This window comes from Metarhizium album (genome assembly GCF_000804445.1).
Source record: "Metarhizium album ARSEF 1941 chromosome Unknown scaffold_24, whole genome shotgun sequence".
In the NCBI taxonomy this organism is placed as follows: domain Eukaryota; kingdom Fungi; phylum Ascomycota; class Sordariomycetes; order Hypocreales; family Clavicipitaceae; genus Metarhizium; species Metarhizium album.
The window spans coordinates 148,758-174,402 of record NW_024467598.1 but is presented as its reverse complement, the minus strand read 5'-3'; the positions used below and the strand labels follow the sequence as shown (position 1 = coordinate 174,402).

The following is a 25,645-nucleotide window of genomic DNA, read 5'->3' as shown; positions in this document are numbered from 1 at the left end:
TAAGTTAAGTACTTAAGTACTTACTTACTTGTTACCAGGTATAGTGTCTAGGTGCCTACCTACAGCGGGTGTAGGTACTCAGGTACAGCATGCAGCACTGCCCCCCACCGCTATAATCCGCATGTACCCTGCCCAAGAGTAAACTGTCCAGGTGGGTGGACTTATTGTTATTATTATGATAATATGGAGCACTAGACGTCACCTCACTTTTCAAATTATTTCAACACTTCTTCTCTTGATCTTCAGGTCAGCAACTCGATTTGTCCACCATGACTTCCAAAGTGGACGCTCGACTTTTGAAGTCGACAAAATTCCCCCCAGAATTTAACCAAAAGGTCGACATGCAAAAGGTTAACCTGCAGGTCATGAAAAAGTAAGCTCTTGAGACGCCGACCGTGCCAGTCGTCCCTGGCGTGATGCTGACCCTCGCTTTACTTAGGTGGATCGCGAACAAAATCTCCGATATCCTAGGCAATGAAGATGACGTTGTCATTGAGCTCTGCTTCAATCTCATCGAAGGCACACGCTACGTAAGGGCTGCATCTCCGACATCACAATGCTTGTTTGTTTCTCAGCGCCGCTGACCCTCGTCTCCATTCCTGCAGCCGGATATCAAGTCTCTCCAGATTCAACTTACGGGATTTCTGGACAAAGATACAGGGACGTTCTGCAAATCCCTATGGGCCTTGCTCCTAAGTGCCCAAACTAGCTCTCAGGGCGTACCCAAGGAACTTCTCGAGGCGAAAAAGCTGGAACTTATGCAGGAAAAGGTGCGGAAAGTCTATATGCGTCAAGAATATCCACCACATCAGTTGCTAACCATTTTTTTTTCGTCACTTCCAGAGGGACGCTGACAGGGCCGCCGATGACGCTCGCAGACGCCGCGATGATTTCGACCGCCGGGATCGCGCAATTTCAGACCTGAAGGAACGAGACCGACGGGACAGGGCAAACAACCGCGCTGATACTTGGCAGGGTCGACGTGGAAGCCAAAACCTTGACAATAGGAACAGGCGAACCGACAACCATAATCGTGGGTCGCGAGATCAGTACGGCCGCGATCGTGACAGATACGTCCCAAACGACCGCCAGGGACGTGGACGAGACCAAGAACGTCGCCGGCATCGACCGCGATCACATTCGCCAGATACAAGCTCGCGATCCAGGTCACGCGGTCGGAGCGCATCTATCAGCGCCGCCAGCGGCAGGTCCAACTCTCCACGCCGGAGAGCCTCATCGGCAAGGCGCTCCGCAGGCCGGAAGCGATCCCGATCGCCAAGAGGAGACGCGTATCGTCCAAGGCATGGTCGACGCCGATCCAGCTCGGCGCTTCAATCTCGCTCTATCACGTCGGACCGCACTTCACCGGCTCGAAAAAGGCGGAGAGGCCAAACGGAGTCACGAAGCAGATCGTCACCACGTCGGAGGCGCAGATCCTCGTCGTACGATTCAAGCAATCGGTCTCGGTCTCGCAGCCGGGATAGAAGTTCCCCAGCAAGACAGCGGCACAGACGACGGCGCGGCACAGACGACGAAGACTCGGACAACTATCAAAGAGATGAGCGCAAAGGTCGTGGCAGAGACAGTTGCCAAAATGAGCGGGACACGGTCCAAAGGCGGAATAGTTCCTCCGCTTCCTCAATCTCTCTAAAACGTGAAAAACTAGCTGATGACTCGGAAGATGACCGCCGCTCGCCATAGAGAGATTCGAACGGACAAGTGGTAACGGAGCAACTGACTCCTGGTGATTCATGCCAGGGCCAAGATAATGTATGGAAGGACAATGCAACATGTGCTGACTTTTGCCTTGATGACAAACACAGCGGTTCGGAAGGTCGATGACGACTCTCGTATTTATTCTTCGTATGGGACTAGCCTTTGGCGCTTTTTGCTATAATGACCTTGAATACTACGAGTATTTCATGACAACTATGTCTGGCAAGAAATAGGGTTGATGCGCACGCCGATAAAGGCAGGCAGGAAAAAAATAAGTAATTGGGTTTTTTTCCCCGTTTGACCCAGTTGCCACTGTATGGGCGCATCCATGGAGCCTCTATTTCCTACAGTCCGAAAACAAGCGAAAGTACTAGTATTCTGATAGTACTAGAAAATGCAAAGTAATTCAATAGCCAACCCTCTGTGAATCAAGCAGTGCGTGATGTGACGATCTGTAAAAAAGTAGTTATGACGTTCTCAGTCTGGTTGGACGTGGCGGTCTCAATCTGGTTGGTGGTTGGTGGTGGGGCCGCCTGGCGCAGCGCTGGTCCAGGGACCAGTGGCAGCAGCTATGATTCTTTCTTTGAGTCTACCAGGTCCCGATTGCGATTCAAGGTGGGCTGCGTCGTGCGCATTTCACTCTTCACAACCGCCAAAGTCCATCGCAACACCGCTCGCTGTCAAACCGACGCATCAGGAGCGCCGTGCCCACTACTTCTACGCCGACGAAGTGATCCGTCTGCCCACTAATCTGGCGCCCAACACCGCCAGACGACGTCCGCATGGCGGACAACAAACAGAATGGCCAAGTGCCTCTGCCGACCCTAGCAGAGTACAAGAAGTCTCAGGCCCGTGTGCGCGAGCTAATCGAGAGGCGAAGGCTCCTGGAGAAACGCCTGGTAGGTCCCTCGCCGAAGAATTGCGAGGAACGTGGGCATTGATGGTGCGACGCAGACCCAGTTAGAAGACAACATCGTGTCCAAAGAAGCGGCATACCTCGAAAGCACACCGAGCGGAAACATCATTACCGGTTTCGACAACTACATGAAAGGTACGAGCGGTGCGGCAGCACAGAGACGCAAGTCTGGACCGGCGGATCAGAATCGCGTCTTTTCAAAGTCGTCTCTCTCGTATAGACCGAACAACGGGGTATGTTTGACGCGGCACTTGGGACACGTTTCCCCTCGGACTAGTTGCTGATGATGATGATGGGTGCAATCATCCGTAGGACTCGACGCCCGGATCAACACCAGCATCGCACGTGCCCACGCCCGTGTCGGCTTCGTTTCGCGATAGTGGGACGCCGTCGTCAGCGACCGGAACAAAGGGCAAGAAGAAGAAGGCGGCTGTTGTAGCGGACAAGGAGGTTGACGACAGTGAGAATGATGGCGGGGGGAATAAGAAGAGGACCAATTTCGGAGCGTCGAGAAAGTAGCGTGGGGAGGGAGCTGGGAATCGAGCCTTATTCTAGCATTTTGGGAGTTGTTGGGAGTCGAGTACCGCATTGTCATATTAGGTTTGCGACGAGATTTTTTGATCCTTGTGTTGGAGTTACGCACGGATTGGCGTGGCGTGGCCTGTCCAGACTAGATGGCCGGACGGTTTGCACAGCAGCATTTGTATTGGGTTTGCGGGAAGAAGTGAACGACACGACTCATTATTCTGCCAAGGGCTGCAATTCTACTCGGGTACACGACTATTTGCCAACTTGAATGGAAATCGAGCGCCAAGACGCGTGTTTCTCACTTGTCAATATCATACAACAACTGGTAACTTAATTAAAACACCTTCTGCCCATCATAGACCGCGGTTAGGCTGGCTATAATAATTCATGCAGCCCAAGCTGCCCAGTCGCGGACGACATAGAAACCTCTACATTGTTTTGATAGCCTACGAAAATGTTGACGATCCAGGTTCCAGCTGCTGAGCTGGGGCTAATCCGGCAATTTGTCGTACAGGTCGCGTCATCCATTTGCGGCTTGTGGTGTAGTAGTTACAAGGAATTCAGTCCGGCGAGACAGTAAGTATCACGGAACGCTAGACCAACATATAGATGTATCGATGCCCATGCATGACCTGAAACTAGTCTATTGATTCCCTAAAGCTTAGCAATGGCTTCGTCATAAGTCACTATTGTGTCGTTATAAAGTTGGTCTGGGGTTCCTACAGGCGTGCCAATATTCATCCTCTCGTCCTTATCTAAGGGAAAGAGAATCCTCCTGATCCTGAGACAGAGAGGCTTAACAATATGGAACACGTCCGGGAACTCGTTCATAATCCTTTCAAGTCCATTTACGGTCATATGGCCTTCTTTGGCATCTGCAATATCGCTGAAGCTTCCGACCTCCCATTTCCGAAGAAGGCTCTCCCGAGGCGGTTTTCCCTCGCCACTAAACCTAATGGACCACGAGCAGCGCGCACACATCCAGAGTAGAACGTAGAAGAATGACTCAAGATCATGACGGTAGGTGTGATCGACCCCCCGCAGCACTTGGATGGCCATAAACTGCATCGTGCCAGTTTGGTGTCGCGCCCCACTTGGCCCACCATCTCTCACTTTCGCCAGGTCAAGATCAATGAGCATACCCCTAAAGCCATCCGCCGTCTTGGGGTTTGTAATAATAATGTTATTTGAGGAAATATCACGATGTAGGATGTTGCCAACGGTGTAGAGAGACTGGTGTGCCCTAATCGCATCTCGCATCGACTCTAGCAGTTCCTTGATCGTCCTAAAGTCGCTGATGACACGGCCGGCTGGTGAGACGAGGAGGCAGGAATAAATCCTGTTCTCCCATGGGTCCTCGCCAGTTTTGTACAGGCTCGGCTTAGCCTTGCCGATCGATAACTGGTCATTGAATTCCGTGGACAGCTTTGACTTCTGACTGTTGGGCCGCCGCTTCTTGGATCCTGACATCTTGTCGGAGGCGTCATCGTCGGATGATTTGCGCTTGTGATCCGGTGTGTGCGCGCTTGTGGTGGCCGACGGCAGATCTTCCAAAAAATTGGCCTCACTTCGGAACTTGTGATGCTTCGGGAACTCCAGTCCATCCCGCAGCTCTGCAATAGTGATGATCTGGCGATGCGCCACGACTCTGGCCACTCCTTTGACACCCCGTTGTTCAGCCAACCTTAGTTGTTCCGACTCTAGCTTCCGCTTATCCGATGCCCACGAGAACTTCGCGACCTGGCTGTTTTGGGCCTCGTAGCACGTAGTTCCGCGACACACAATGGCCCGCTGCCTGACCATCGCTTTGTCTAACCTGACCGTCATCGCATTGCCGCTCGCGTCGTCCAGTATGACATGACGACATGCATCCCCTCGCTTGATGAAGGTGTCAAGGCCCATTGCATCGTCATCCATTGTAGCATATCCCACAAGTGCACGCGCAAACTTATCCGGCTCGTCATGAATGTCGAATGGCCCCGAGCTGTAAGGCCCAGAGCGGTCGAAGACCCAGAGCTCCATCGTGGAAGCGCAGAGTGAGAACGCGTGCACGAACCGGCGTGTCGGCTGGTCAGCAAAGACGCCTCGCACATAGCGCGCGAGCTGGAGGAGAGTCGCCTTAAACCTGCCTGTGTCGTTTGACTTCTTTTGCTCTCCAACTACTAGGACGTGTTTATGTTTAAACGTGTCGTTCGCGTTTGTGACAGGTGTTTGCAAGAAGACATCCATCTGGCCTTTCCGTTCCTTAAACTGGTTGGCTGTTCTTGTGGTATGAAGCCTGTGCGGTGCACCGGCTAAGAAGCGCTCTTCAAGTGACCAAAGCCAGTCCCAAACTAGTTTTTCGTCGGGAGTGGGGGGGAATTCTGTCCATATCTTTCCGTCGTGTGCTGTCATTATCGCCCTCAGCATCGCTTTCTGTTCTTGGCGCCAGAACTTAGGATCGAAAAACTTGTCGCAGAATCCCTTCACATTGCGAAAGGTGCAGTTTTTGATTTCCTCAAAGAGCTCCCCTTCGACAATGTCACGCGTTTCGCTATCAGCAAGTCGGCTCGAGCTGGTCTTAACAGGTGTGCCTTTGAATGTCGGGGCGATGCTGGATGGCGGGGGGGTAAGGGGGCTGAGAGTTTCGATAATCTTGAAGATCGTATTCCAGACGTCGAGATCAGGGGAATTGGCCACGACGGACGAGACGAGGGGCCGGAATTGTTCCAGCTTCAGTCCACCTCCTTGCACCTGTTGTTGTATAGAGAAGAGCTTTACTGCCACATTACCGCTTCCATCTGGCGACGGAAGGCTGAAAGCTGCCGGAGAGCCTACTAACGAAGACAAGAAATTGGCAATCTCATCCTGTGAGGCTTGGTCGCACTCGTCGAAATTTCGTAGCTTATCTCGATACTGATGTAGTATATTGGTTAGCGGGCGCTCTGAGATGATCTTGAGTTGTTGCTCCGTCAGGGTCATGTTGAAATGGGTAGAGGCAAATTGCCCCCCCTGGTGGACAGAAACCGAAGGGAGATGTAAACAACGGCGCCAACGGCACTACCTAATGGTTTGCTCGAGGATGTCACGTGATATTTATACATTACGGATACGGGACTTTATTTCGCCCGCAGGGAATTCTCTTACACTGGTTGGTTCCGCCTCGTCCATTTTGTTTCTTGACAGGTCTGCTTGAAAGCCATTCCCCAAGTGTTCAGCGTCCTATCCTCAGCAGCTGAAGCACGGTCTGCCAATATTGAGGCTGTTTTGCTGTTAGTATGATTTCGTGTAACGGTTCTCTGGTCCGGTGGTCGTTGGTCCCGTACGAGTCTCTCCGTTGCCATCGCAAATTTCATCACTGCTTTCACGGCTCGCACGTCTGGTTTCTATTTGTCATTGTCGTGTTTTCCCTCCCAAGAAGCCGCACCACTTTTGATTCACCTTAGCTGTTGTTCATATAGTTATCTGATTGCTATATAGACAGGATGTCAAGTCTTTAGCGGCGTTGTTAACTTGCGGCTGCAGCGTGTGATGTTTTTTTTGTTGTGCGCTACTATTTTCGTGATAATCGCTACATTGCCAGGGCGTTGTATGTGAAAATATATGGAGGGGTGTGGCAGCTAAGGGTGTAGGTTTGAAATCTAGGTGGGGCGGTAGCCCCAATAGCAATTTTGGTAGCCCCAATAGCAATAGCCAAGGTACCTACCTAGGTAGGTACTTGCCTACTTAAGTAGCAGAGGCACTGCCACTTGCTTCACACATCGTCGGAGAGGAAAGACGACGACTTGGAGCTTTTCAAATCCTCTCTTTTTGTGCCATCCAGTACTTCCCTTCCTCCTTTCATATGCACAGGTCGCTCTCCTTACTGGAGTGACTTCTAGATGCAATTGCCCACAATGACGGTTCACGCTGCCCGCCTCACCCCAGAGGTGCTTCTGTCCGCCCCTCGCCGATCAACGGGCGTTCCAAACTCGACGGGCGAGCTGGTGCTTTATACTGTGCGTCCTCCTCTTCTCAGCTTAATGCATGTGTTTCGTTCAAAGCGTCATATCTATCGATAGCTCTGATTACTGCCTTGAGCTGTCGGACCCCGTTGACACGACTCTAGGTGTCGGCGTACTCGTTCGAGACTCACTCCAAGTCCTCCCAGCTCCGGGTGCTCAACATCAAAGAAGGCACCTCACACCTTGTGTCTGAGGACCCAGGTGTCAGTGACCCCGTCTGGATCGGTGAGACGGAGGTCATGTATCTCAAGGGAGGTGACAATGGCTGCACTATGATTATGACCCAGCGGGTGCTGGACAACTCAGAGTACGTTGCACACTGCTAGAGAAACGAAGCGTAAGACTAATACTCGGCCCGCACCAAATGGAAAAAACTTTAGACCTCAGATGGCGCACTACTTGGCTGGAAATGTCTCAAGCCCCAAGACAAAGGTCTTGTCAAATGACAAGGTCGCCATTTGCTTCGTCGGACTAACAACTCCCAAGGGGGATTTGTACTGGCCTCCCGTTGACCACAAAGCCTACGATTCAGCCAGAATCTACACCTCGCTCTATGTCCGTCACTGGGATACCTGGAACACCCCGAATGAGAACTCATTATGGTACGGCCAACTGGCCAAAATTGATGGGAAATGGGCTCTGGACAGCCCGGGCCTGACCAATCTCTTGGCCGGTACCGACCTCAAGTCTCCCGTTCCTCCTTTCGGCGCCGCTGGCGACTTTGACATCTCCGCCCATGGAATCTGCTTTGTGGCTCGGGATCCAGAGTTAAACCCGGCAAGGTATACCAAGACTGACCTCTACTACGTGCCCATCAAGTCGTTTGTTGAGAAGCCACACGCCCCTGAGATTGTCAAGACTGGCAAACTGGTGGGCTACAGCATTGCACCAACTTTTAACAAGGATGGCAGCAAAATCGCGTTTGCTAGAATGAAGGATATCCAGTACGAGGCGGACAAGACCAGGTTGATGCTCGTCCCCGACGTCAACGATGTTGGCAATGTTGAAGAGTTTTATGAGACGAGCAATGGGGAAGGTGGTTGGGACCTGAGGCCGGACTGGATCATTTGGAGTCACGACGAAAAGAATCTATACGTTGGTGCCGAGAAGCACGGCCAGGTGTTGCTGTGGATGCTCCCATCCTCCCCTGGTGATGCCAATGAGCTGCCTACACCTTTTCGCCAGGACGGCTCAGTTAGCGACGCCAAGTTACTGGGCGATGGTCCCTGCTTGTTCATCAGCTCCAAGTCTCGTATCGAGAGCTCGTTGTACAGTGTCTTGGACCCGGTGTCAAAGTCAGCCACTGAGATCTCATCAAGTTCCAAGAATGGCAAGTGCTTTGGTCTCAACAAGTCGATGCGAGCCGATTTCTGGTACCGCGGCTCACTGGGCTACGACGTTCATGCTCTCGTTACAAGACCTTCCGACTTTGACCCTTCGAAGAAGTATCCTCTGGCCTTCTTGATCCATGGTGGCCCGCAGGGTGCGTGGTTGGATGAATGGAGTACACGGTGGAACCCAGCCATCTTCGCCGAGCAGTGCTACGTTGTGGTTTCCCCAAACGTCACGGGCAGCACTGGCTATGGGCAGAAACATATTGACGCTATTACGTGCAACTGGGGGGGCAATCCATACGAAGACTTGGTGCTGTGTTTTGAGCACCTGGAGAAAAATGTGAATTACATTGACACGTCACGATCAGTGGCTCTAGGAGCCTCTTACGGAGGCTACATGATCAGTAGGGTTTCCGATACCGAGGCGGAAAGTAATGTTTGTTAACAGCTTCTCTTAGACTGGATCCAGGGCCAACCCCTAGGGCGCAAGTTCAAGGCCCTCGTCTGCCACGACGGCGTCTTTTGCACACAGAATCAGTGGTCAAGCGAGGAGCTGTTCTTCCCTGAGCATGACTTTGGCAGCACGCTGTGGGAGAACCGCGAGACCTATGTCAAATGGGATCCATCTCTGTATTGCCAGAACTGGGAAACCCCGATGCTGGTTCGTGCATTCATTTAATGGAATTGTTTGCGTTTCAAGCTGACATATCCGGGACAGGTTCTGCACAATGAACTGGATTATAGACTGCCCATTTCTGAAGGCTTGGCCATGTTCAATGTTTTGCAAGCCCGAAAGGTCCCGAGTAAGCTTGTTGTATTCCCAGATGAGAACCACGTGAGTGACTACTGCAAAGACTTTACAAAGAATGCTAGTTATCAGACGGGCTGATCAGGTGTTAGTGGACAATCAAACCAGAAAACTCGCTTGTGTGGCACAGGGAAGTCTTGGGCTTCATCAATAAGTATAGTAGTAATGCTGGCAAAGGATAACCTGCCTTGGTTGGGGGGGGCTTCATAAGATACGCGAGCAATATAAGCGTGATGATGTGAGGCAAACAAGGAAAGGTAAAAATATTGGATCATTGAATAAAATTATCGGCCAGTTCGAGTTCGTCCATAACAAGGACAGTGGTCCGTGCGGCGTGCCAATTGTGGTCTACTTGCACTGTCCGCACTTCAACCTCTCGACGAGGTGACCAGTTGGCTGCTCAAACCAAAACCTCGACTTGCAGAAGCCCATGCGACACACCGGATCTTTTATTAAAGAGCTCGAACAGCGACTACTATTTCGTCAAGTATTTCGCTATACTCAGCATGCGCTGTGCTTCGCAAATGCGAACCAGCCGATGAGGTCCTCGATTGCGACACCGTCGGTCCACGCACGAGCAGCAGCAGCGCAAAGCTCTTAACATCATCAATTCCCCTGCGAACGGCCACATCTGCTCGCTCTTTTGCAATAACACACAATGGCGACGCAGTCAGCATTTTTCCACGCGCTTCTCCGACCTCCAATCCTCCAAATCCTCCGCTCGACGGGCTATCACTCTGCGAAACCATCCGTCGTAGATTCCCTCACAGACATAGCGGCACGGTACCTCACCACGCTATGTGAAAAGACGGCCTCGCACGCCATCCACAACCAAGGCGACGCGGCTGACTACACCATAGTCGACGTGCGACTGGCCCTTCAAGAAGTCGGCGCGCTACTGCCGGAAAAGACAGCTACGGAGCAAGCATGGCTAGGGAAGGAAGACACCACAGGTGTAGATGACTTCATCGGGTGGTTTTCAGGGGAGCGGATGACGGAACTCATGGAGATGGGAGTCGGAGATGGCGAGAGCGACGCAACGGATTATTTGAGTGGCAAGTCTGCCGACGCGCCGGTTCAGCTCCTAGGAACAGGGAAACGCTAACGTTTTTTTTGTTTTTTTTTTCCTGCCGCAGCCCTCAAGAAGAAGCACGCCAAAACAGCCGAAGACAACAAATTCACGGGGACCGTCATCGGCAGGTCCCTCGACACGGTCCCAGAGATCCTAGTCGAGGGCGGACCGGTGACAAGCATAAACGAGTGGATCATGCGGCGACGCTCGTTGCCTGCCAACGCGGCGAACCTGAACGGCGAGGCGCGACAGGGTCAAGGCTCGCCCACTCCCACTCCTAGTTCGGGTTTGAGTTCTGTGGGGAGCAGACTTGACGACGACGACGACGACGACGACGACATGGACCTCTCGTAGGGCGACGGGGGCCATGGACGGAAACGAGCGGGCAGCCCGAAGACGAATGAGACCGCGAAGCGAGGCACGCGATAGGATGACGGTGCTGTGAGGGAGCACCAGGTGCCTGTCTCCAAGGAACCCGAGGTAGTCTTGCGACGATCCGGGAGAGTGAGACGTCCCAAGAAGATATTCGAGGGTGGCTGAGCTGGGGTCTGCTGTGCTGTTTTCTCTTTGCGTCTTCCTTGCATCTTCACTAGTTGGAGGGCTTGAGTTTTGCATAGCGAGGAGTTTGGGCCGGTGGGAGTGGGATTCACAATACCACTGCTTTACCTGCTACGATGTAGCTTTCAAACATGCACATCCTGAAGGAATTCACTGTAGAACTTGCTGCTGCGTCAAGACGGTGGCCATGGCCATGTGCGTGATCTAGATCGAAGAGTGTCTGTTATACACGCCGTCTATATACTGTGTATTATTCTCCAAGAGTCAGCCTGGACCGACGGCGAAGCTTTACGCCTTGGGCGCCAACACCTCCTCAACACCCATTTCCCTCGCTGCATCCACCAGAGCCGCTCTCCTCTGCCCATCCGTCCCCTCTGGCCAAAACTTGTTTTGCAGATGGTCGTACAGGGCGGCCCCTCTTCCCTCGCCCTCCAGCTTGCTCGCGTCGCCGTCTGCCCACGCCAGCAACTCGTTATCCAGGGACCTCTTGGCCAGGAGCAGACGCCTTCTCTGCGACGCACTGTCCCACGACAGCTTTGTCGTGCCGAGCACAAGCTCCATGACCAGCGCCTCCGGGGGCGAGAAGTTGAATATCTGCTTCAGGGCGGCCAGCGCGACAAGGAAGCCGGCGTTGTCCTTGAGGCGGCGGAACGTGTGGAGGATTTTGCGCGCCAGCTGGCCATCCATGCCGCCCGGCTCGAAGACGGCTCTGAAGCCGGCCGTTTCGGAAAAGAGCCGCCGCGTGGACTCGATTTCGGCCGGCACCGAGGAGGGAGAAAGGACGTGGAGCCTGTTTACGGGGAGAGTCTTCCACAGGGCGCTGAATGTATAGGGATCGGGGGAGATGCCGCGGTGCGTGACGAGCGCGCGGTACAGATCGAGCGCGTCTCTGGGCTGGCCTGCCCGGAGGTACGACTCGAGCAGCTGGTTCATCATGAAGGCGTCCGGGCTGATTTCCGACTCGCGAAAGGCGTCCCAGAGGCGCTCCATGCGGGCGTGTGCCTCGCGGAGGCGGTAGTTCTCTGCCATGAGCGAAAAGGTCTCGAGCGTTGCCCGGGGCCACGAGGCAGCAGCCGGCTCCGGGTCTGCTGGGGACGCCGCGCGCGACTTGACGAAGCGGATGCGGGACTCGATCATTTCCCACGCGAGCCTGTCCGCATTCTCGAGGTCGACGGCACCCCCCGACCTCTGCCACGCACCGATGAGGCCGTTGAGATGGATGGGGGACGCGGCCACGCCCCGTTTGCGCATAAACTCGACGACGCTGAATGCCCCGTCGAGGTCGCCGGCGCCTATCAGCCGCTTCAGCCACTTGCCCAGGAAGAACTTGTTCGCCACGACTGACGGCATGTACTTCTGCTTCTTCAGGTCCATCTCTCCGTCGCTCATCATGTCGACGAACGCGAAGAGGGCGTTTTCCGTCTGGTTCGTCGCCAAAAAGTAGGATATGATCTGATCGTAGTCGGAGAGCCCCATGTCCTTGCCCAGCAGCTCCCGCATTTTTCGATACGCGGTCCACGCCTTCCCCTGGCCTTTTGGGCTTGCCTGTTCAGACCATGTCCGGATAAGAGGAATCAGTATGCGTGGATCCATGCGTCGGCGCAGTAGCTTGTCGGCAGCCCGTTCCGCTTGATCCAAATCTCCCGTCCGGCAGAACATGCGCACCCCGAGTTCCCAGTAGTCCTGGAATGTTTCGGCCGTTTCGTCTCCGAGGGTGCTGACGCACCGTTTCCAATTTTCAACCGCCTTTGCTTCCCAGCCGTCGACGAAGACGGCCTCGATCGTGACGAGTTGCTGCGACGGGCCGAGTGCCACCCTGGCCTCGCTCATGTCTCTGGCGAGAAGGGATACGTGGGCTAATCGGTGAATGTTGATGGATTCGTCGGCAGAAAGGACGTTCCACAACAAGTCCCACACATTGACGGGAACGTGGTCCCAACCGCAAGCTAATGTGGTTCTCGCCGCGTGATAGGCCTTGTACACAGCTGACACGGTGTTCTTGGTGAAGCCAGACTCGCGATGGGATGCTCGATATGCCCTTGCCAGAGCCACGTTGAGCTTTTTAACCTTCTTGCGTTGATTCGGCGTCCAGCCCGTCTCGGAGATCTGGGGCGGAGCGATGCCAGGTCCCAGGACTTGGTCGGTCAGGGCAACATCTTGCAAGTCTCTTTGTAGTTCCTTGAGTACTTCCCTCGGCAGGCCGGCGCCGGCGGTCTCGATTTCGGCGTCGATTGATCTGGTATATGCCTCCATTCTCTCCATCATCTTCTCCAAGTCTGCAGTGGCCCCGACGTTGCTCACGTCGCCTCCGACTTCACGCAGCACGGCTTGAAATGCGTCCCTTTCTTCGCTTGGACCCAAGGTGGCCTGTATATCTCGGAGAGCCTCCTCGAGTTCGGATCCGTCTAGTTTCTCCACGGAAGCATCAAACATCTCGCCATTCGTTATCTCGCTTCGCTTTTGCCCGTCTTGCTCGAAGTACCGCACCGAGAACCCTTGGTTGTCCTTGTCTCTTCTGGACTGTCGCAGCAGGTCCTCGATGCCCTGGAGGTGTTGTCTCATCTCGGTCCCGGTGGGTCGTGACGAGATCGAAGCGTTACTCCGAGAGCGCTGCTTTACCCTTGTCTCTGGAAGAGCTTGTGAGCTGTAGGATGCTGCTATTCGAGGCGGCACTGCCGTTTGCCGCATGGCAAGTCGGCATGCTCGACATATCGGGCCACCTCGGCTTTGCAAGTCCCAGACAAGTGGCCTACCAGGCATACTTGCGGCAAGTTGTGCACAGTGACGGGTTGAATGCGAGAGTCTCGAAGAGCCAAGTACGCCGGGTGGTCGAGGCGGTCAATTATTCTCGAGAACCCCTTCGCAAGCTTCACACTATCGATAAGGAAACACTGTGCGGGCCCCACATCTCGGCCGGTCACTTGGCCGGACCACTGTCCACCGCCTGCTTCTTCAAGAAGCACACAGGGTAGCTGCCCGTGGGCCGCGGGCCAGTTGCGACGCGGCAGAAAATTATTTCTCCGGAAACCCTCACCCCAGCAAGAGGGTGCAGAGCGGGAAAAACCAAGACACCATGTCGAGTCCTCCCGAGTTCCTGCGGTTCACGGGCCACCGGTCATTCACCAGGCGCCTCACAGTCTCGACGCTGACAGGCCGACCGGTACACATATCCAGGATTCGAAGCGCGTCGCCGACGAACCCGGGCCTCGCGCCCCACGAGGTGTCCTTCCTTCGACTCCTCGAAGCCATCACCAACGGGAGCTCCATGCAGATCTGGTACACCGGCACGACAATGACCTACCACCCGGGTCTGATCACTGGCGTCATTGCCGGCCAAGGCGCCACCGACGGAGACGTCCTCGAGCACAGGATCCCCGACACCTGCACGCGCGGCGTCACCTACTTCCTCCTCCCGCTGTGCCTCCTGGCCCCCTTCTCCAAGGCCCACATGAACGTGCGCTTCTCCGGCGCCGGCGTCATCACGTCCGCCACAGAGACGGGCGACGTCTCCGTCGACACCTTCCGGACGGCCGTGCTCCCTCTCTTCGCGCTCTTCGGCATCCCGCCCGCCCGCATCGAGCTGCGAGTCCTGCAGAGGTCGTGCGCCGGGCCGGGCGGCAAGGGCGGCGGCGGATGCGTCGAGCTCCGCTTCGCGAGCCAGGTGCGGCTGCCCAAGACGTTGCACCTGCACCGCAGCCCGGGGCGAATAAGGAGGATACGCGGCGTGGCGTACAGCACGGGAGTGTCGGCCTCGAACAACGCGCGCATGATCCACTCTGCTCGCGAGGTTCTCAACCCCCTCGTGGCGGATGTACACATTGCGGCGCAATACGATCAAGCGCCGCTGGTGCCTACGGGCGACAAGACGGGCGGCAAGCGACGTCTGGGCATCGGTTTCGGCCTCAGCCTCGTTGCGGAGTCGAGCGCGGTTGGCGTCGTCCATTCGGCCGACGTGGTGGTTCCCCCGTCGGGCGGCGTGGTTCCAGAGGACATTGGCCGGAGGTGCGCTCATCAGTTACTGGAGGCGATTGCGGAAGGGGGCTGCGCCAGCCGAGTATCAGCGGGCGCCATGCTTATACTCATGGCTATGGGCTCAGAAGATGTCGGCAGGTTGAGAATGGGAAAGCAGGTTCTGGCCACGGAGGATATAGTTTCCCTCGCGCGTGACCTGAGGATATTTGGCGCGAGTAGCTGGGGCCTGAGGGACGTGCAAGATGGCCAAGTCGGGGATGTTATTGTCTCGGTCAAGGGAACAGGCGTTGGTAATGTGGGCAGAAAGATGGCCTAGATGTGTACATGGCAGCACGCATGGTCTGGGGTTGAGGCGCGGCAATGTGCAAAATATTTCAACCGATATGCTACTTTCCCAACTACACGTCACAGGGTCTATCTATCTGGTCGTATCGTAGCAGACTGGGCCATGACGGCCCTTCTCCGAGCCCGCAACGTGGCCAATGTCGCTCCGTAACTCAACGAACGGAGCGAGTGTGCCGCTGAGCGCTCGAGGTCGCCAGCAGCCGACAAGACTGATTGTACAATGTAATACTCGCCCACGACCGCATTCCCAGAGTCCATTATGTCGGCAAGTTGAGCCCTTGATGAGCACTCGCTCGTGCTTTCTCGTAGTAACGTGACAGACTCACCAGTTTGCTCACTCGCCTCTCCCGTTTGGTGAGACGCGCTCGCGTCGCACATCTCGATAGCTCCACCATCGTCTGCGCGAGTACCAGACGCAGCAACGGCGGCGGCAGCAGCTGTGCCGCTCGGGGTACGCGGCGATAACCCCCGCTCTTCGGCGTCCAAATCTTGTATTGAGCGAACCCCGGCTTCCAGTTCCTCAGCAACTTCAGGCAATATCGGCCGAAACGTCTTCAACACGACGCGAAGCTGCTCTCGCTGCGTATGCACCGTCAGCATTAAGCACTGGACGACCAGGATAGTCAAGTCGGCCAGCACGTAGTACAGTCTATTCGTCGGGGGCCGTTGTCCGACAAAGTCAATGACAAGCCCGCGGTGTTGGTAGCCACGGTGGAAATCAGGTCCCCGCGGCAGGGATGCAAAGAGGTGAAGGAAGATGCATGTGAAGTTTGGGATGACGACCAGAAGAACGTGGATCCTACTGGCAGGCATGAGAAAGGGAAAGGCCTCGTCTTTCGGAGTAAGGTACATGTATTGGCCGACTGCGCGAAGGAGAAACCGAAACATGGAGCACCTGAGCAGTTAGCATCGCACACCGGCAACGGAGGGGGAAAAAAGGGCGGTTCCAGGAATTCGGGTACGGACTCCATATAGTACAAGCCGCTTAGCTCGGCAAACACAAGAAGGTCCAACGTCTGAAGCAGGTGTGTGACAAAGGACAGCTTCTTGACAAGCCCGGGATTGCGGTCCTTTTTGCCTTTCCTCCTGCGCCGGCGCCGCGAACGAGACCGTGAGCGAGATTGTGACCACCCGTTGGCATCTACATCGCCGTCTGCTTCTGCGTCCGCGTCCGCGTCCGCGTCCGCTGGCTCTGGGTCGACATCAGGTGCCGCGGGGGCCGGTACTGTGTCGTAGGGTTCTATCTGTCGGGGTGATGGGTTTTCGGGAGCTGGGGCGGGCGAGCCTGACGTGGCATCGTGGTTCATAGTTGTCTCGGGTACGTCATCTGCAGTGACTGAGCAGGCACTGCATTGAGGCAGCTCGAGTTTAGTCGGCGTGGATCATCAGGCATATGTGCATTTTACGGATATCGGCGCTTGATGTTGGAGAGAGGTGTTGACGACGCCTTGTACTCCGTACCGATCGTGGGTTTGACGGGCACACGCGGCTGTTTGAAGCTATCGAGGGTTTTTTGTGTGCACCGAGCAACCAAGTGGGTGGCTGCTGTGACAAGGGGCGGCCGCTGGAACAATACTAAATCCGGCCTCTGACACTGGGGGAACGGGCCAGTAGGACACGTGCACTGGCGGCAGCTTAGGTGCCAAGGTACCTCGGTAAGTTATTTTCAAGGTAGAACTCAACATACTGTACTACCAAAAGAACTCCTTGCTCTGTAAATCAAAGTACTCTGCACCTCACTCCCTGTTTCGTGCCGTGGCCCGTGATGGCTTCTGCCTGCGTTGCTGCGGACAATGTCACCGCCGGCAGTCGAGTGGCCATAGATTGACGCCGCCGCCGCCGGTGAAGCTTCTGCGGTCGTCGCTTGCGATGCTCGTCACAGCTTGTTGTTGCGGTTGATGACGATGCTCCCACCTCGATGTGTTGCTTGGCTGATGGCAGATGCACGTCTGGAGCTGGACCTCGAAAAAGCCCTTGGCGGCCTGGCCAGCCATCTTTAACATTTCGCCATTTGTCAACAGCAAGTTCCGACTACATCGTTGCCGCGAAAGAGTCATAGAAGCCCGTGCTTTGCTTGTTTGTGAGATTAGTTCCAATGGTTCTTGGCATCATCTTGCTGTCAGTACCGGTGTGTGGTATATATTTTGTTCGCGTAAACATGTCAAGGGAAGCACGATGTCAATACCAGTGTGTGGTATATATTTTGTTCGCGTAAACATGTCAACGGCAGCATGTGACTTGAGATGGAAATAGTCTCCTATGGCTGCCGGGTAAATTTACGTACTGGCCTGGCGTTGTCGCTTCACTTTCAAGAATTCACCTTCACTGGCACTCGTCGCACTGATGACTTCAACGATACCATCATGGGCCACGATGTTCACGGGCTCGTGGTTGGATTCAACGACACCTCCACAACTCTCAGTCAACGGCTAATATTGGCAACCAGTCCGCCCATCTTACAAACCACCACGGGGCCATGTCGTCGTGCCTCCAGCCGCCAGCGTCCAGAGTCATGTGCGTGGCCATGGCCATCCCATAGCCGCTGATCCTGCGTCATTTATTGACTCTGATGCAATCCTACAGGTTGTCAACACTTGCATGTTTCTCAATAAAGGGGTGATCAATCCTACTGACTTGGACCAATCTGACAGCCGGTATAACTTCAGGCCATGACAGCCTCCTTAGACCTTGGCAGCTTCCTCCTCATCACGGTGCTCCAAATAACTCAAGCCGGGGATATTGGCGCCGTCGCGGCGTCCAAGCTCTTCCTGCCCGTTCCTCTTGCCGATGCGCGTACCATGGTCAATGGGCGCAGGACCATCAAACGCCGTCACGGCGACACTCAGAGCGGCAATAACGATAGCAACCTTCATGTTGAACGTTTCAGAGAATCAAGGGTGGACACAGTTTTTTTTTCCCAACTTGTCGATCGATCTAGAAAAATGCAGACAAGTAGAATTGCTCTCCTCTTGGCAACAGGGGCAACAGGGCCACCTTTATGTCCCTGCTGCTCCAGTCAGCGAAATGAAGCTGCCAACTGAGACATGATCCATTCCAAGGCGAGGAGGAGAGGAGAGCCAGATAGAAGTCGACAGGTCTGGCCTGGCTGTCTGGCAATCTATTTTGAGCGCCTTCCATCCAATTGCGAACAGCGTGGGATGCATGGTTCAGATTGCCCTGGGCACGCGGTGGTTGACGATGTAACTGGTAGGAAAAGGTAGGCATCTTTTCTTCTGCCATTCCCTGACACTGTGACCTCAGTTAAGCAGGGCGGCGAGACAAGTCGAGTGGCGTGAGACGCCCAAAGGCCAGGCTCAGACGACTATCCGGGCTGTCCGCCAGGTGGCGTTGACGAGGAAGAACGCCGTGGCATTGACGCAGGGCCAAGGTCGAAGGCATTGCAAAAAGTCAGGGTCCAGACAGACGCAACGCAACGCAGGAGGGTCTGGGTCGTCCGTCTGCTCGTCTGCTCGTCTGCTCAAACGAGGAAGGGAAAAAAAACCACCAGTCGACAGAAAACACCCCCCCCCGCAATGCGCCCACATCCGGCGAATGGGTCCGGCGGGCTCCATCCAACTGGTTCTGGTTCCATCTCAACGTCATGCCATGACGCTCACGACCCCGGGCCCGGCGTCGAAGTGTCAAGAGTCGAGACGTCCACAGATCTAGTTATCGGCTCGATCTGCATCCCCAAACCACGCACGTATCCAACACCCGGGACCCGAAACAGCAGGGCCAATCGACGCCGTTCGATTTCGGTGGCCCTCGACATTGCAAGCCCCCACAAGTCCCTGACCGGCCGTCAGCGCCTCGCGGAATGTGGAATATGCGTGCGCACCCTTATTATCGAGAACCGAACCGAACCGTTTCTGCAAGCCCGTCCCATCCATATCCCATCGAGTCACCGTCATTGTAAATCCATTCCAGCCCGCCCGTGGATAGTCGCGATGCCAAAGACGACTCCGCCAAAGCCGATCGAGAGACAACACAAACAACCCCCGAAAGCAGACCCAGCGACCAAAGAGCAAGAGGCGCGAGGATGAACCATGATGACGGCAATGATAGAAAAGAGGGGCCCGGCCGTGACTTGACAAACATTCAGCTCCCATTTGATGTTTTCCCGGCGTGGCTTCACCACCGACACCACGTCATTGGGCCAACCCGCCACTTTCGAGTCGCACTTCCCCCTCACTCTCGCCAGAAGCACGACTTCTGTCTGGCATTTTGGCTTTGCTCGAGAACCTGTAGATTTCGAAAATGCAAGCTGCTCCGCTTTTCGAAGCGTCGTCGTCGTCGTGCCTCCCCCCTTCCCCCCCTTCGTTGGCCCCGAGCCTGCCATTGCATGTGGCCGGGCTTGATGCCATTGAAGCTATTAAAAGGGCAGCTTGACCCCTCATCCGGCTCTGCCGTGTCTCAAGCTTCCCTGCGCCGTACTCCAATCTCCCCCGTCCATCAAACCACACCTATCTGTTCTCCATTTCCCACCCGCGAGTCCCCAAATCCAACTCTAGCCATCATGAGCGAACCCAACCAGGCACCGCCCGCCACCGCCGCCAGCGGCAATGCTCCTCGCCGACGAGTAAGTCACGTACACAGGACGAGTGGATTCACGGCGTCCTCCTTCACACGTCGTCTGTTCTTCGTCGTGTCTTCAGCGTACTAAGACGTCGCAGAGCTCCAGCTGGATGCCCGCGTTCGAATCCCTTCAGCAGCAGAAGAACAGCCAGGATGCCGCTCGCCGCCAGAGCATGTCTGACCAGCAGGCCAAGGGTGGCATCTTCAGCCAGTTCTTCCACAAGTACGTCCATCCTCTCGGCATCCGTCCGCTGCCGCCCTTGTTATGACCGCAACTCATTGACAAGATTTTCCCAGTAACTTTGGCCGGAATGCAAAGTGAAAAAAAAAAAAACAACAAACAAAATACTTGTCATGCTTCGTCGCAACACGATTGACGGGGGCCCCGCGCAAGTGGCTTTGTCATTGTGATGTATATTAGGATGCGTGTCTGGAACAAGGAGGGCGGGTTTTTGCATCAATCAGTGGACGGGAGTTTTATTGCATCAACTTTCAAGTTTGCGATTACCTATAACGGTGTAATTGAGCATTGCCACAGTGCCAGTACCGTGAAGCCAGTCCATATCATGCAAGGGTCGGTTCCCATTGTCATCTCGTGTCATCGTACGATCCACATGCAGTCTGTGTCTTGGTGTCACCACGTTGACCTGCAAGTGCTGAGCAGCGACACTGAGCGTGATTCAGTCATCTGTTTCATCGGTCCATGTCAAACAACGTAACGTATATGCAAAAACATGTGGACGCCACGCCAAAGCCGACTGACACTCTGTTCTAACCCATCACGTAGTAGACGCCTCTGTTCCTGGTTACAGCCCCATGCAAACGCTATAAGTACGCTCATGTCTTGACCATAAAGATCTGTGCACGTTTGTTAGCCAAGGCCAGCCACGACGCCATCATCGTCACTCAATAGCACAGCGTGGCATGCATGCAACCAACCTGAGCCAGAGCCTTGGTGTCCAGCACCGCCTGCTTCTTCTGCGCAATGAACCGTGATCGAACAAGATTGCGACTCCCTCTTGGTGTTGAAGTCCCCGTGCCGCTTTCAACAGGCGTCGAGGTACCCGTATTGGGCGCCGACATCGAAACTGATGTCGCGGTAGGATTCGGATTCGGATTCGAATCCGCCCTCCCTCCCTTGTCTGCCCTGCGTTTCTTCTTCTCCTTCTTGTCCTTCTTGTCCTTCTTGGATCGCTTGCGGTCTACCGACTCGTCTTCTGCCTCCGAGCCCGCCTTGGACTTGGCCCTGCCCCCCTTGAACCTCTTCGTCGACCGGCCTTCCTCGCACGTCGCGGTGTCCTCTGCTTCCGGAACTGCCGCCGCCGCCGCAGCTAATTTTCTAGCCCTCCGTTCCTCTTTCCTCCGCCTCCCCTCCGTCCTCTCGGCGTCTGCGCTCGCCGGTTCCGTCTCGCCTTCTGCCAGATCGCTCGCCTTCCGCTTCTTGCTCTTCTTGACCCTCCTCGTGGATTCGGACTCGGCAGGCTCCTCATCGGCCTCAGACGCGGGCGTGGACTCGCCCTCCGCGGACTCGGCCCGCAACTCATCACCGACCAGCAGTCCGCCCCGGACGAACCGCATGGGGCCCCATCTCGCCTCCACGTATCGGTTCGTCTTGACCGCCAGCCGCGCTTGGCCGTCGCGCTCGACAGACTCCTCCGACTTGCCGTTCAGACGGCTGAGCAGGTCGGAGAAGACGTCGAGACCAGTCACTTCGTCCTCCTTGGCCCTGCTGTAGCCCAGGCCCCTGATGTCGTCCTTGACAGCCACCCGGATGTACGATGCGTTGGCGGCCGTATGCAGCGTCGAGTGGGACGCGTTCTGCGCCCCGAGGAACTGGCCGGGCTCCCAGCCCTGGGCGCGTAGAATCTTCTGCCCGAAGGACTTGGTGTTTCGAGTCCACTTTGTGTTGTTGGGGTCTTTGCTGATTCTCGACCGGCTGGTGCACACCGCTGCATGTCAATAACCCTATTGTCCGTCCGTCTGTCTGTCTGTCTTCTTCTCATGAGTGCAGGAGAAGAGTGAGATGGCGCACCTTTGTTTTTCTGCGAGAAGACCCATCTTGATCGCGGTTTGCTGCGACCAGCCAAGCGTCGATTTGCTGGAGACGAAAAAAAAAAAAAAAAAGGCGGTAATATCAGGGCTCCTGGTCTGATTGGTCCAGCCTGCGACCGCATCGCCCCCACAACTTGTCACTCGCAACGGTGGACAAATCGCAGGGCTACGTATAAATCAGCATTTGCTTCTTTTTTCCTAGACGTTGTTGTTTAGCCACGTCCTATGGCTATTCGTCTTTCTCAAGCGACCACTAGCTAGCTGCGCCCAAGTCTGTTCTGTACGAACATGTGCCCTCCGCTAGAAGTCTGTTCAGGCACACATCTTGTTTATTGCCTTGCCCAAAGCATCGCAGTCATCCTTGTCCACCGAGTGCGCCCAGTTGACAATGCCATGCCGTCGGGTCTGAGGAGGTGGCAGCTTGAGCTCGTCGAGCACATCATCGAGTTTCGTTCCAGCACCCGTTACTATCCTGATGCTGCCCGTCTAGTGATTCACCACAACGCGGTCACGAGAGAAAAGACATTGCCAGACCGTCAAATTGATCTGCTGATATACATGTTTACTTACATCCGCGACCTGGCTAGCGCCCAAGTGAAAAAAATTAAATTGAAACCCATCGCCATTGCAAGGTTTTCAATCTGCTGTGCCAAAATGACAGGGACGCGACCGCAAGATGAGTCAAAGGCTCGCTCCCCCATCATATCAATACAAAAAGCGCCGTCACCGCAGTGTCTTTTGGTCCCAGACCTGCAATCTGCAAATCACGAAACCTGTTGTTTTTAGCCGCCTTTGAGACAAGGAAAAAAAGATAAAAAAGACAGGGAGACAGAAAGAGAAAGGAGAAGAATTTAGTCAAACACTCAATAGTTGAGCTCACTTCCGCCACCCCCAGAGACCTGATCAAGGTCTTCGTAGCTCTTTAAGCTACGCCCCTGTACGGCCTCACGAGGACCGCCTGCCGCGCCACCAGCACCGTCTCCCCACCGTGATCCGCCGGCACGGTTTCGGGCACCATCGAACCTATTGCCGCGGCGTTCATACGGGCCCGTGCGATACTGTCCCCGATTGCCCATACCACCACGACGGATTGGTCCACTCCCGGAGCGGTCATCGTTCATTGGGTTCCAGCTGCCTGCCTGCATACCGGCAAACAAGGGTGGGAAGTTGCCTCCGGCCATGGGAAACCCGGGCATACCCATCATGCCGTTTATTGAAAAGTTTTGCAAATTGAAGCCGCGAGGAGTTCCGGTGGCGTTCTGCCCGTTGGCAGGCGGGAAGTGTCCGTTGGAGTTGGCATCAGTCCTAGAAGGTGCAATGTGTGCCGGATCCATAACATAGGCGTTAATGAGCTCAAACTATCACAAAGTCAGTGTTGGCTTCGAAATCGGAGAGTGTGCGTTGGGTATGTAGTTGACGAACCTCTTGCTTCATGCTTTCCAGGAACTCAGTGTGTCTTTTCTCAACATGCTTTCTCCAAAAGTGTTCCTCTTTGAAAAGTTTGGTGCAATCAGGCGCTTTGCAGCGCCACTTGTGCTCGTCCTCTTGCTTGACGTATTTGGACAGTTCTTCCTCCAGTGCCTCGTCAACTGATCGCCCGCCAAGTTTGCGAATGTCGACTGTTTGCGGCTCCAAGATTTGCATAATCTTGTCCTCAAAAGTCTTGACCCAGTTGTACGCCCGGAGTAGTTGCTGCTCCGTCTTGTTTGACGTGTTGCGGAACTTTTTATCGCCCTCTGCAGGCTCGGCATCGGGTTCTTCTACATCAGCCATCTTCTTCTTCTCGGGAAACGGCTCGCCGTTGGCGCTTGCACGAGCTACAGATCGTGCAGACGAAGACAAGGTACTTCTGGGCCGACGAAGGTGACCGCCTGGACACTTTCGGGTCAGCTCGTGAACGGAGTCGCTCTCAAAGACGCAGAAGAAGCAAAAGTTGAACACCCGACGCAGATATTCAATCAAGAGATCCAATTGCTTCTTCTTGACGAGCATATCTTCATCGTCAGCCTCGTCGTCAACGACACCATCTTCCTCCTCTTCCTCCTCCTCTATCATGCCATCTTCATCATCCATTGCCTCATCTAGAACAATTTCGCGTTGCTTCTTGACCTTCTTAGCAGGCGTGGGGGGGACGGCTGGTTGAAGTCGACCGGCGTTGCGCAGGTCGTCCACCTTTTCCTCTATCTTGAGAATGGCCTGGAAGTCTGAGCCAAAGTCCTCTTCGAATTTGTTGACCAGGCGCTGGACTAGCAGCAGGTCTCTCTCAATACGCTCGGGGGCTGAAAACAGATCCCACAATGCCTTTTTCCTTGGATTGTTGGGAGGATTGTGAACGCCAACATGGCATACGAAGTCACCTCGCACTTCATCCTTGACAGTCTTGCCATTGACTGCCTCGAGTGCCTTTTCCGCAGTTGACACCGGCTGCAGAGTAGCCATGTCCACATCAGCGTCGTCATCCTTTGGATCGGTCCGATCTGTGGGAAGAGACGTCTCGGAGGATGGGTGCAGCATCACCCAGCCGATACGATGATATCGCTTGCTCGGATTTGGGTCAGAAAGCGACAGCCACTTGAAGCCCCCTTCTTCCTCGCCGAGATTTTCTTTGCAAAAGGACTCCAAGTTTGCCCGACTGACATGAGGGGCAATTGTCTTAATCAGTAGAGTGGGTTGAAATTGATTCTCATCGCGTATATCAGCCCCGTTGGCGGGGAGGAGATCGCCGACGCCCAGAATCTCGTTGCTCGCGGTGGCTTCGCCCTCCTCCTTTTCAACCACACCACCGGATCCGTTGCTATCGGCCTTGGGCAGACCTTCCAACGAAAACTCGTCAAAGGTCCCTGTCTCGAGATCCTGCTCCCACTGGCTGTAGGCGCCACGCCGAATTTCGTTGAGTTTGCCGCGAAGCTCGTCCCGGATCTCTGGAACATATCTCTCCCTGAACCACTGCTCCTTTTTGTGCTCCGAAACAAAGGAACGGGCCATCTTTGCTTGTAACTCTTCCTTGTAAGTGTCGTATGCAGCTTGAATTTTGGCCTTTTCCTTTTCGCGCTCCTCCTGCGACTCGCGAGCACCACGCGGTCTTTCTGGTTCACGTCTGCGACCAGTCCGGGCCCGCTCCTTATCATCCTTGATCTTCTCGTTCATTCTCCACCATTCTCCAAAGTATGAGAATCCTACCTGATAAGGTAGGCGAGCTGGATCGGCCAGAGGATTGACCGTCACACCGGGAGATGCGGTTTCCTGCCCAGGTACATAGCGGTCAATGTTTGCTGGCGGCGAACTTATTCGCCGGCGATCTTCTCTATCTCTGTCTTCTCGGCGAGACCGGGGCTCGTACCGGTCAATCCCCGGAGATCGTGAGCGTCTACGATCTCTTCGGTCATTGCCTAGGATTGATAGAAAGTTAGTTGATGGCAGTTCTTTGAAAGACACGACAATGACCACAGCCACGACGATTGCCAGGCAGCCGGTTATTCGTGCAATAAATCAATCTTACCGGGAGACCGACCACGATAAAATGTTTCGGACCGCTCGTCACGAGTTCTCGATTCATCCCGGCCCCAAGTCCGATCTGATGGGGATCTAGCTGAGGAGTCTCGGTATGTGTTGTATGAGTCCATTGCGACCAAAAATGCTGCCGCTGAGTGGACGGTCGGCTTTTGGCCTGATTATCTAGCTTTGCCTCGTTCATTAGCCGGTATGACGATATCGGAGAATGATCGTCGAGGACACGATTGGATACGGTTGCCTGCAGTTGTGGCGACACGGCGACAGTTAGAGAAC

The 25,645-nt window shown here is 54.8% G+C and overlaps 12 protein-coding genes across 12 annotated transcripts; 6 read left to right on the top strand and 6 right to left on the bottom strand.

Moving 5' to 3' along the window:
* Positions 1 to 269: 269 nt before the first annotated feature.
* MAM_06822 (Splicing factor PWI) lies at positions 270 to 1,651 on the top strand (the record flags this gene model as incomplete). Its single annotated transcript, XM_040825620.1, has 5 exons — positions 270 to 373; positions 440 to 530; positions 606 to 770; positions 844 to 1,049; positions 1,093 to 1,651. 5 exons carry the CDS (start codon positions 270 to 272, stop codon positions 1,649 to 1,651), a joined length of 1,125 nt encoding a protein of 374 aa, XP_040676384.1.
* Positions 1,652 to 2,498: 847 nt separating this feature from the next.
* MAM_06821 (Histone H4 acetyltransferase, NuA4 complex, Eaf6) lies at positions 2,499 to 3,151 on the top strand (the record flags this gene model as incomplete). The annotated part of the gene is made up of 3 exons (XM_040825619.1): positions 2,499 to 2,615; positions 2,671 to 2,865; positions 2,945 to 3,151. 3 exons carry the CDS (start codon positions 2,499 to 2,501, stop codon positions 3,149 to 3,151), a joined length of 519 nt encoding a protein of 172 aa, XP_040676383.1.
* Positions 3,152 to 3,814: 663 nt separating this feature from the next.
* On the bottom strand, positions 3,815 to 6,121 carry MAM_06820 (serine/threonine-protein kinase Sgk2; the record flags this gene model as incomplete). The annotated part of the gene is made up of 1 exon (XM_040825618.1): positions 3,815 to 6,121. The coding sequence occupies one exon, from the start codon at positions 6,119 to 6,121 to the stop codon at positions 3,815 to 3,817; it is 2,307 nt and encodes a 768-aa protein (XP_040676382.1).
* A 914-nt stretch (positions 6,122 to 7,035) lies between these two features.
* Positions 7,036 to 9,366, top strand: MAM_06819 (dipeptidyl peptidase; the record flags this gene model as incomplete). Its single annotated transcript, XM_040825617.1, has 5 exons — positions 7,036 to 7,137; positions 7,248 to 7,450; positions 7,524 to 8,881; positions 8,936 to 9,138; positions 9,196 to 9,366. The coding sequence occupies 5 exons, from the start codon at positions 7,036 to 7,038 to the stop codon at positions 9,364 to 9,366; spliced, it is 2,037 nt and encodes a 678-aa protein (XP_040676381.1).
* A 577-nt stretch (positions 9,367 to 9,943) lies between these two features.
* MAM_06818 (Bromodomain associated domain protein) lies at positions 9,944 to 10,711 on the top strand (the record flags this gene model as incomplete). The annotated part of the gene is made up of 2 exons (XM_040825616.1): positions 9,944 to 10,360; positions 10,430 to 10,711. 2 exons carry the CDS (start codon positions 9,944 to 9,946, stop codon positions 10,709 to 10,711), a joined length of 699 nt encoding a protein of 232 aa, XP_040676380.1.
* Positions 10,712 to 11,203: 492 nt separating this feature from the next.
* MAM_06817 (pentatricopeptide repeat containing protein) lies at positions 11,204 to 13,477 on the bottom strand (the record flags this gene model as incomplete). The annotated part of the gene is made up of 1 exon (XM_040825615.1): positions 11,204 to 13,477. One exon carries the CDS (start codon positions 13,475 to 13,477, stop codon positions 11,204 to 11,206), a length of 2,274 nt encoding a protein of 757 aa, XP_040676379.1.
* A 511-nt stretch (positions 13,478 to 13,988) lies between these two features.
* Positions 13,989 to 15,203, top strand: MAM_06816 (RNA-3'-phosphate cyclase family protein; the record flags this gene model as incomplete). The annotated part of the gene is made up of 1 exon (XM_040825614.1): positions 13,989 to 15,203. One exon carries the CDS (start codon positions 13,989 to 13,991, stop codon positions 15,201 to 15,203), a length of 1,215 nt encoding a protein of 404 aa, XP_040676378.1.
* A 98-nt stretch (positions 15,204 to 15,301) lies between these two features.
* MAM_06815 (uncharacterized protein) lies at positions 15,302 to 16,539 on the bottom strand (the record flags this gene model as incomplete). The annotated part of the gene is made up of 2 exons (XM_040825613.1): positions 15,302 to 16,127; positions 16,199 to 16,539. 2 exons carry the CDS (start codon positions 16,537 to 16,539, stop codon positions 15,302 to 15,304), a joined length of 1,167 nt encoding a protein of 388 aa, XP_040676377.1.
* A 1,374-nt stretch (positions 16,540 to 17,913) lies between these two features.
* On the bottom strand, positions 17,914 to 18,105 carry MAM_06814 (uncharacterized protein; the record flags this gene model as incomplete). The annotated part of the gene is made up of 1 exon (XM_040825612.1): positions 17,914 to 18,105. One exon carries the CDS (start codon positions 18,103 to 18,105, stop codon positions 17,914 to 17,916), a length of 192 nt encoding a protein of 63 aa, XP_040676376.1.
* A 1,643-nt stretch (positions 18,106 to 19,748) lies between these two features.
* On the top strand, positions 19,749 to 20,076 carry MAM_06813 (uncharacterized protein; the record flags this gene model as incomplete). Its single annotated transcript, XM_040825611.1, has 2 exons — positions 19,749 to 19,811; positions 19,906 to 20,076. The coding sequence occupies 2 exons, from the start codon at positions 19,749 to 19,751 to the stop codon at positions 20,074 to 20,076; spliced, it is 234 nt and encodes a 77-aa protein (XP_040676375.1).
* Positions 20,077 to 20,644: 568 nt separating this feature from the next.
* On the bottom strand, positions 20,645 to 21,865 carry MAM_06812 (PinX1- protein; the record flags this gene model as incomplete). The annotated part of the gene is made up of 3 exons (XM_040825610.1): positions 20,645 to 20,665; positions 20,747 to 21,743; positions 21,840 to 21,865. The coding sequence occupies 3 exons, from the start codon at positions 21,863 to 21,865 to the stop codon at positions 20,645 to 20,647; spliced, it is 1,044 nt and encodes a 347-aa protein (XP_040676374.1).
* An 857-nt stretch (positions 21,866 to 22,722) lies between these two features.
* MAM_06811 (arsenite resistance protein Ars2) lies at positions 22,723 to 25,482 on the bottom strand (the record flags this gene model as incomplete). Its single annotated transcript, XM_040825609.1, has 3 exons — positions 22,723 to 23,217; positions 23,282 to 25,248; positions 25,359 to 25,482. 3 exons carry the CDS (start codon positions 25,480 to 25,482, stop codon positions 22,723 to 22,725), a joined length of 2,586 nt encoding a protein of 861 aa, XP_040676373.1.
* Positions 25,483 to 25,645: the final 163 nt, after the last annotated feature.